We start from the raw sequence: 9,594 nt of genomic DNA on the forward strand, positions 1-9,594 counted from the left end.
ACAGCTGGGGCTCGGCCCCCCCCACCTAGTAATAGCCACTTAATTAACAGTATATAGGCCAAGCTATGCCGGCTCTGTTCGGGGGCAAAGTAACTTTATTTGTTCGACAAGAGGGTAGCGGTTTCTAAGGGATAAACCGAGCCAAGTGCTGAAACAAAACAGACTAGTGAGCCACAATAGTAGCAGGACCAGTGGCAGTGCCAATCCAAGGGCCAGGGCCAGGGCCTCCCCACGCCCGAGTCAAAGTCCCACTAATTCAACATCAAACGCATTCGGTAAAGGCGAAGCGTTGTTTGTGCGAATGAGTTCCAGTTCAATCTGTATCTCTCTGTGTGGGTAAATACCAAATGGTCTGGTGTCCCTCTTAATGAGAATCCTCTTAAAATATTGACCGCGTATACGTATTTATTTATGTACAGTCTGTCGCCCCCGGGGCGGAGAACAATGTCTGGGGTAGGACGCCGTTACGCGCTTTACTGCTGTTGCATGCCAAACGGAATACAGAAGTGGCTGCTGCTCGAGGCAGGCGACGCAGGAGACGCAGGCGACGCAGGAGTACATTGCATTGCTGTGGCTGGCCAAGTACAGAAGTCATTGGCCGGGACAATGCTACTGTGCAACAGGAACATGAATAAGTCAATGTCTGTGCTGTCATTGGGGTTGGCTGGGGGATGGCAATGGCTTTGGCTCGTCTCTGTCTCTATCTCTATCTCTGTCCCTGTTCCTGTCCCTACACTCTGGTTACATTTCCACATTGTGTTTGTTCAGAGTGTCTTTGGCTCCGGGCTATATTTGCCGCTTGGCTATGGGTTTTATCAAGCTTGAAATTGTCTAATGTCGGTGGGAAATGTGCAGGGACCCCATGATTGGGTTGTTGACTCGACAGCTGGATTGAAGGAGTTGGGGAGTTGATATTACTGGGTGCTCAATCTCTCTGACTTCGAACGGGGCTATAAAGAACGGTCTTAATTTCTGAAGTGCTCAAATTACACCGCCCCATATCTCTGTTATTAATTTATCCTACAGTCAAATGCTTTTGAATTGACATTCAACTAAAATGCTCTAAAAACGCAAACTCCTAAGGTAGCGCAAAGAAACGTTAGTCATAATTGTTTCCTGGTATTATGGAGCTGTTTTCCCGCTGTTCCAATAAAATAGAGAATCCGCTTACCATGAAAGGAAATTGTTCTAAGAAAAACACGTAGCTGCTCTCCAACTCAAGAAATCGCTTTTAATTTTTATACCCGATACTCAGATTTTAGATTTGTGGTAAAAGTGGATGTGTGTAACGTCCAGAAGGAATCGTTTCCGACCCCATAAAGTATATATATTCTTGATCAGCATCAATAGCCGAGTCGATTGAGCCCTGTCTGTCTTTCCGTCCGTCCGTCTGTCCGTCTGTCCGTCCCTATCAGCGCCTAGTGCTCAAAGACTATAAAAGCTAGAGCAACGACATTTTATATCCGGACTTCTGTGATATGTCACTGCTACAAGTATATTTCAAAACTGGGTGGGGGGGGGGGGGGGGGGGGAAGTCGCGATCACGGCGGACGCCACTGGCTTTTCAGAACCAAACCCAACAACAACGACGCAGCTGCTGCCAAAGAGAGAGGGGAATACACCAAGAACCGAAAACCAACGGCATCGACGCAGCAACGGCGAGGAATACACCGAAAAAGCAGAAACCCAACGACAACGACGCAGCAGCAGCCAAAGAGGGAGAGGAATACACCAAGTATCGAAATCCAACGGCACCGACACAGCAACGGGGAGGAATACACCAAGAATCGAAATCCAACGGCACCGACAAAGAAACGGGGAGGAATACACCAAGAAACAAAACCCAACAACAACAACGCAGCGGAAGCTAAAGAGAGAGAGAGGAATACACCAAGAGCCGAAACGGTAGCCAACAGCATCAATTCAGCGACGGCCGAAGACGAGAAGCGCCGAAAAGATAAGCCGCCAGCGTCGACGCAGCAACGAAGCGCCGAAACGGTATGCCCACAGCAGCAACGCCAGAAGAAAAACGCGGAAAACTAAAGCGAAGTAACGACGCGCCAGCAGCGAAAAGGAGAGGCAAAAGTCACCGGCGCAGCGTAGACGCCGCGCTAGCGACGGCGCCAGCCCTCTGCCGCCGCGAGAATGACGACGCTGGCCGCCCACGCTGGCGCTGGATCGGGAGAGTTCTGAGGCTGGAGAAGAAAAACGTGGATGAGAAAAATTCGATTGGGAGCAGTCGTAGGAGTCGGACGTGTTCGCGGAAAAATTCGAGTGGCTTGGAAAAAGTAAAAACACGTGGCGGCCCGGATCCACGCCAACGCTATCAGTGACACGGGGAAGATCCGGCATCGACGCTGCGCTTACGGGGAGAAGACTCTGCATCGATACTACACTTACGGAGAAGAGATCCTGCATCTACGCTGCACCCACGGGGAAGAGGAGGCTTTCGACGAGTACAAGCGTGGGAGTTCAGGGGTAAGCTAGCCTCTAGACGTGTATACGGGCTGCTGAGCGGTGCGATAGGTAGAGAATAAAGTGAAATGTAACGAATGTAACAGAAACATAGCCCGACCACCAACTATCTATACACTAGGGAACCTGGAGGCCCGGGGCTTCATCTTCTCTGCCCTTCCTTCCGCCTCTTGCCCGAGCCTGCGTGCTTCCATCCAGTAGATCGTAGCCCGACAGGATCCTGAGGCCGCTGTCCGGCGATTGCCTAGGCGTTCTCGGTGACACCTGTCGGCGTTCCCTCCGCATGATTCCCTCCCGTAGTTTGTGACCTCGCAGGGTCCCGAGGCCGCTATCCGACGATCGTCTAAGCGTCCCCGGTGACGCCTGTTGCTGTCTAGCCTGATCCCCGTAGTTCCCTGGGTTCCGAAGGGGCTGTCCGGCGATTGCCTAGGCCCTCTCGGCGATACACGTCGGTATTCTCGTACTCGTAGTAATTCTTAGTTCGGCGGTGTCCCGTAAGTGCTATCCGGCGATTTCCTAGGCACTCTCGGCGATGCCTGTCGATATCCCTGACCCCCGTAGTAATTCTTAGTTCGACAGTGTCCCGTAAGTGCTATCCGGCGATTGCCTAGGCACTCTCGGTGATGCTCGTCGATATCCCTGACCCTCGTAGTAATTCTTAGGCCGACAGGGTCCCGTAAGTACCGTCCGGCGATAGCCTAGGTACACTCGGCGACACTTGTTGGTATTTCCGCATAGCGAAAACCCCCTTTCCGCGTCGTAGTAATTCTTAGGCCGACAGGCTCCCGTAAGTACCGTCCGGCGATAGCCTAGGTACTCTCGGTGATACTTGTCGGTTTTTCCGCATAGCAAAGTTCCCCTTTCCGCGTCGTAGTAATTCTTAGGCCGACAGGGTCCCGTAAGTGCCGTCCGGCGATAGCCTAGGCACTCTCGGCGATACTTGCCGGTATTTCCGCATAGCAAAGTCCCCCTTCCACGTCGTAGTAATTCTTAGGCCGACCGGGTGCCGTAAGTACCGTCCGGCGATAGCCTAGGTACTCTCGGCGATACTTGTCGGTATTCCCGCATAGCAAAGTCCCCCTTCCCGCTTCGTAGTAACTCTCAGGTCGGCAGGGTCCCGTAAGTACTGTCCGGCGGTAGCCTAGGTACTCTCGGCGACACCTATCGGTATTATCGCTTAGTAAAGACCTCCGTATTGATTCTGAGTTCGGTGAGGTCCTGAAGGCGCTATTCGTCCCACGTCCCACGCTACGATCGCTCCCGTCCGCGGGACTGCTGCCCTGTCCCCCATCGTCGGTCCGAAATACGGAGTCCCGGCAAATTATAAATATTACTGTAATTTCGACCCTGGAGTAGACTGAGATATGTACCCCAGCCCAGGATCGCTTCCTTACAGATGGCGCCCGAGCAGGGACTCCGGGATTCCGTTATGTTTTGGGGCGCTAAGTGGAACAGTCGATCAGAAGAAAGAGTGGCAGGGGGAATCGGGACTGTACCATGCGCAAGCACGGCCAGTCGAAATCATTAGGACAAGAATAGCTGTATATCTCTGTAAAAAAACCGGGCGACCTCACGCCCATTATTCATGTACAGCCGAGGCTGGCTTCCCTAACCTCCCTAGCAATAGCGTCAGCACGTGGCCGCTGCGCCCACATGAGGAGGAGAGCGCCGCGGCGAGGCGGCAGAGAAAGAGAACCGAGCCGAAGCTGAGCAGAAATCGCTAGAGAGAGAGCGACATGTACGCAGCGAGTAGCGCGTCGTGGGCGGTAGAGGCCGAGCGAGCGTCGGAATCCTCCCGAAGACCAACCAGCCCGGCTATATATTTCGTACTCAGACCCAGAAGAGGATAGTCAACGCCCGGCCCTCAGCGAGAAGAGTCAATGCCCGGCCCTCAGCGCGAGCAGTCATTCAATGCCCGGTCTTCAGCGCGATCATTCAATGCCCGGCCTACAAAACAATAGCCGATAGTCAATGCCCGGCCCTCAGCGCGAGCAGTCAACGCCCGGTCTTCAGAGCAGTCATTCGATGCCCGGTCTTCAGCGCGATCATTCAATGCCCGGCCTACAAAACAATAGCCGATAGTCAACGCCCGGCCCTCAGCGAGAAGAGTCAATGCCCGGCCCTCAGCGCGAGCAGTCAACGCCCGGTCCTCAGCGCGATCATTCAAGGCCCGGCCTACAAAACGATAGCGGAGAGTAAACGCCCGGCCTTAAAAGTGATCAGTCAGCGTTCAGCCATCAACACGGGACGAGATCCAACGCTTAAATCAACGAACCCAGCACGACCAGGACCACAAGGACAATTCCAAGGACAACGATAGCAAGGACTATCGACCAGGACCCCAAGCAGCAAGGACGCCAAGGACGCCTCCACTGGACAACCGTGTTAACCGTACATACGCCGTGCTTCCGTGACTAGCCCCAAGGACTCCGGTATTCAGTGCGTGACCTAAGAGAAGATTCTACCGGAGGCTCAATACGTGATACTACCGTCGGAAACGCGAAAGACCTCGAAGTGCCAGTTCGACCACCGTGCTTCGACATCGCGGTACAGTGGATTTCGTATCGGCGCAAGGACGAATTGCAGGCCATCGCCGCCGAATTCGGCCTCGGTGAAAGCGGGACAGTGGACGAACTGCGCAGCCGGATCTCGGCCTTTATCTCGCGCGGTAAGCATCCGACTGGGATCGAAAAACGGATCAAAGAGCTCGGAATGGTCTTCGACAGCGCGCCCAGCCCGAGAAGCCCGAGGAACACGTCCCCGTCGCCGGGACCGAGTCAGCGAGAGCGGAAGGAAGGGATCTGTGCGGAGCAGCCTCTATCTATCATAATTCCCGAGTTCCCGCGCGCAGCTCACGGCGACTCTGGCCGGCTTGAAACCACGACTGACCGGCGACATGGTGACAATCACCACCAGCACCGCTTCCCCGAGGAAGCCGGAACTTTGCGACCCGGAAGGGAAGATATTTCCTTCGCCGCCCTGGCCGATAAGCTGCGCAATTGGGGTCTGAAGTTCGACGGACACTCGGATGCGCTGGCTTTCATCGAACGGTTGGAAGAAAGGGTCGACTCATATGGCGGAAGCCCAGCACAACTGCCGCGAGCCATCTCCGGGCTACTAACTGGCAAGGCAGAAGGATGGTTTAGGACGTTCCAGATGCAAGGCAAGCCATGGACCGAGGTCCGGAAGGGGTTCTTGGAGTTCTTCCTACCTCCGCGATACTTTCAGCGCTTGGAAGATACAATCCGCTCCCGTCGCCAACGATCCCGAGAAGCCTTTCAGGACTACTTGATCGACCTCCGACTCATGATGCAACGAGCTCAGTACACTCCAGACAGGGAGCTGGACAGGATCTACGAGAACCTTCGGCCGGAATACCAACTGTTCACCCGTACACATGAGTTCGAGACGTTGCGAGAACTGACCCAATTGGTAGTAGCGTACGAGACAACGCGGGACCGCGAACAAACCCACCCAGCTAACGACCGCCCAAATACGAAAGCCAGAACGCCATCATACCAAGGACCCGGATTATCCACCCCACAGCATGCTCCTCCAGACGACACCGGGCCCTCCCGGAGCGCCGAGACGGCAAGCCGCGTAGTGACCCAGGATGGAGACCGGAAGGTCATTTCAGCAGTTCATGCAGGAATCGGCGAATGCTATTCTGTTGGGAGTGTGGCCGCCGCGTCATCCGGACGATCGACTGCTGTAGGCTATCCGAGTCGGGAAAACGAGTCTCCGCTCGTCAGGGAACCGATCGGAGACATACCTCCAGGGCCCCCAGGAGTAACTCATCCCTTAAGTTTGGAAGGAGGCATGATCGCCGCGCTAGTAACCATCGAAGGAGTACCGCTCACAGCTACCCTCGACACGGGAGCAACGCGGTCGTTCGTCAGTCATCGCATCGCTCATGAAGTAAGTACCGGAGGGAACGCACGGAATATAAGGACTACCGTCCGCCTGGCGGACGGTACAGCAAAGGAGGTGACGCAAGCAGTTTCGGTCAAGGTACGTCTGGATCAACAGGAAACGCTGGTGATTCTATTAGTCCTACCCATGGTAGTGGACGACATCATACTGGGGCTCGATTTCCTTTGCGGCGTCCAGGCCATAATACAATGCGGACGAGCGTACTTGCAGTTGACCCAGCGGGCGATCCGGGAAACCAACCTGATCCCCACATCATCCTCGACTCGGCCCCGCATGGTTACTTTTAGTGACGAAAGTCCCGCGACTGCATCCGCTGGTCCTACCCACTCGACCAATCCAACGGCGACCCACCAGACGAAGACAACGCACCAGAATCCCAACCACGGCAGACCCAGCAACGTACCAGTGACCACGCACCAGAATCCCAACCACGCCAGACCCAGCAATGTACCAGTGACAACGCACCCGAATCCCAGCCACGCCAGACCCAGCAATGGACCCACGACAACGCATCAGGATCTCGAACACGCCAGACCCAGCAACGCCACCCGAACCCAACCCACGATTCGATACGACCGCGCCAGAACCATCAACGAAGATTCGACGGAGACGACTGCGACACCGCTGGACACACCCAGGGCCAGTTCGTCCGCCTCGAAGAACACCCAAAGCAACGAAGATTCGACGGAGACGACTGCGAAACCGCTGGACACACCCAGGGCCAGTCCGTCCGCCTCGAAGAACACCCAAAGCAACGAAGATTCGACTGAGACGACTGCGACACCGCTGGACACACCCAGGGCCAGTCCGTCTGCCTCGAAAACCACCCAGAGTATCCCTACCAAGACAACGGAGCTAAGCCACGACCACGCCAGAACCAGCAGTAACCTCAGGACAACGTTTCTAAGTTTCGACCACGCCAGACTCAGCAGCAATACAAGGACAACGCATCGAAGCCTCGACCACGCCAGACCCAGCAGCAATACAAGGACAACGCATCTAAGCCCCGACCGAGACGGACCCGGCGGCGCTAAAATTATAACACGATCGACGCGAGCCAAATCAGAAATGCACAGCAGTGCGGCTCAGTCAGAGCGAACGACCCCACGGGAAACCAGCATCGCTCTACACCACGGCCCCGAAGGACATGGGCGGGTCAAGGTAGACCAACTCGCACCTCACCCCCAACGAATTATCAACTCGCCCCGTTAGCCGATGCCGCGGCCGGTCGACAACGCAACCCTTTTCGAAGATCAGACTCGACTAACCCAGTTACCGTGAACCTCGACTACAGGTTCATCAAGGCAAACGAAGGAAAACTGCGAGTTTAGCCGACTTAAAGGCGTTCCACGGAGTGAACCACCCCGAGGAGAACCCAACGACGTTGGAGAGACCTGAATGACCTGCCGACTTCGCAAGGGCCACTTGCGGTAGCGCGCAACCGTCACGTCCTCGCCCCGTAAGGGGCGCGACCCACGAAACCGTAAGCTACGTATACATCCCCTTATGGGATTAGATAAGTACTACACCCAATGTAAACATCTTCTTACTCGCACCGCTCAAGCAGGATAGGGGGAGGGTATTAGTACTTCTAGTTAAGACAGGCAGGTTCTAACCGACAGGCATTTTCTCCCTAGAATCGACTGAAGACATGAAGCGTCTAAGAGACGGAAGGCAAGCTCGGCCCCTAGGGGCAAATGGTGATACGACGGGACACCCTAGCGGAGACCAGCAGCCTGAAGTCCCGGCACCTGCCGACGAACCAACGACACACCGGACTCGCGGCTGGATCGTCGACCCCAATGGGCCATCCGCCTCCCGTCAAGCCCAGCTGAGGCGGGTCGGAGAGGCGACACTTCGACAACAGGACAGGATGCCATGGTGCCGGCGCGCGGCAGCCATCCAAGGGTGGATCGACCAACAAACCCAGGGCCCGGGGACCGACGCCGAAGAGGAAGTAGAGCCCGATGGCCGCTTTGCAACCGCAGGTGTCCGCTCGGCGCCCAATCACGACGTCGCCGCCCTGAATCGCCGTTGGTTCGGGAGTTATGGGGCTGCCATCGACGACGACAACGCGACCACGGACACCGACGAGCACGAGACGATAATACGCGACGCTCAAAGCCTGGCGTCCACGCTGCAGGACGAAGGGAACCGACACCCACTGGCTCGCGGGACCGAATGGGACTCGCCCCTTTGGGCCGAGTGGAACCTGGCCGGTCAAGGTCGGGCAGCCACCCCTCTAGCAGTACACGACCCGCCGCAGTTGAATGCGAGCATCACGCAAATGATGCCACCTTACACAAACACGTATAGAACGTATCTTATCGGGTTTCCGATAAAGAACTCTTGTTTCCCTTCCTCTGAATGCAACTCGATTTGAACTGTAATTATGGGAAAACGTTTCTCTTGTTTCGTGTCGTTTGCAGCCTGACCGCTATGTGCCCGGCTCCCCCATTTTTCGCGACAGCAGTCCAGCGCGCCCCGCCACCTCAGCCTCAGGGGCGCCTATAACAGCTTCTTCTTGTGACAGTTGAGAACCTTGACGGCACTGGCGTTCCTTACACATTAGTCATCACTGTAGCCGTCCTAATAGGTGCAAACATAGCATTCGAGTGCTGCAAGAGAGGGAGAGAGAGAGTGAGAGAGAGAGAGACATAGAGAATATTGAACGAGGTCATGACGCTGCTATGCCTTTCGCTATCGTTTCGTTGTTTTTCAACGAATGAGCATCAAGGGCAGAGTCTGCTTCATTAAATGTCGCCTTTTGCTGGATACAAATCCACAATACAAATCCAGATACAATATCTTGTATGGTAATCCAAGAAAATTCTTTTCACACACCATATGAATGTCAAAGGGTGTTCAGGAGGTAGTCTTTCTTTCTGGTTTTCTTTGAAGAAATTCCCTGAGCGCGCAAAGGGAGCTGGCTGGCGGTAAATAAGAACAAAGTGAACCACAGCCGTGGCCACCCATTTCTGGGGGCCTCCGTTGTTTATGGCCCGCTGTGGTGGCCAACTGTCAAGTGAGCATCGCCTGCACCTACACGCCCCACCCCACCCACATCGTGGCACCTCAGCGGGACCGCCGACTGGAGGAATGCTTTCAACATTTCTTTGGGTGACTCGCAATTGGGATCAAGTCAATATTTGCAGAGTAAAAATAAAAATTACTTCCGCCCGAAAC

At 55.0% G+C, this 9,594-nt stretch overlaps 1 protein-coding gene across 1 annotated transcript; it reads left to right on the plus strand.

Annotated features, from left to right (window-relative positions):
- Nucleotides 1-2,447: 2,447 nt before the first annotated feature.
- LOC117194929 lies at nucleotides 2,448-8,922 on the plus strand. Its single transcript, XM_033399392.1, has 3 exons — nucleotides 2,448-2,478; nucleotides 8,046-8,718; nucleotides 8,838-8,922. The coding sequence occupies exons 2-3, from the start codon at nucleotides 8,060-8,062 to the stop codon at nucleotides 8,920-8,922; spliced, it is 744 nt and encodes a 247-aa protein (XP_033255283.1). The 5' UTR covers nucleotides 2,448-2,478; nucleotides 8,046-8,059.
- Nucleotides 8,923-9,594: the final 672 nt, after the last annotated feature.

The sequence above is a fragment of the Drosophila miranda genome, assembly GCF_003369915.1.
Source record: "Drosophila miranda strain MSH22 chromosome Y unlocalized genomic scaffold, D.miranda_PacBio2.1 Contig_Y4_pilon, whole genome shotgun sequence".
Lineage (NCBI taxonomy): Eukaryota > Metazoa > Arthropoda > Insecta > Diptera > Drosophilidae > Drosophila > Drosophila miranda.

Coding starts and splice junctions, on each gene's coding strand:
- LOC117194929 (XM_033399392.1), top strand. CDS start 8,060: ATGAAGCGTCTAAGAGACGGAAGGCAAGCTCGGCCCCTAGGGGCAAAT. Junction 8,719..8,837: donor ATGCCACCTTACACAAACAC/GTATAGAACGTA, acceptor TGTCGTTTGCAG/CCTGACCGCTATGTGCCCGG.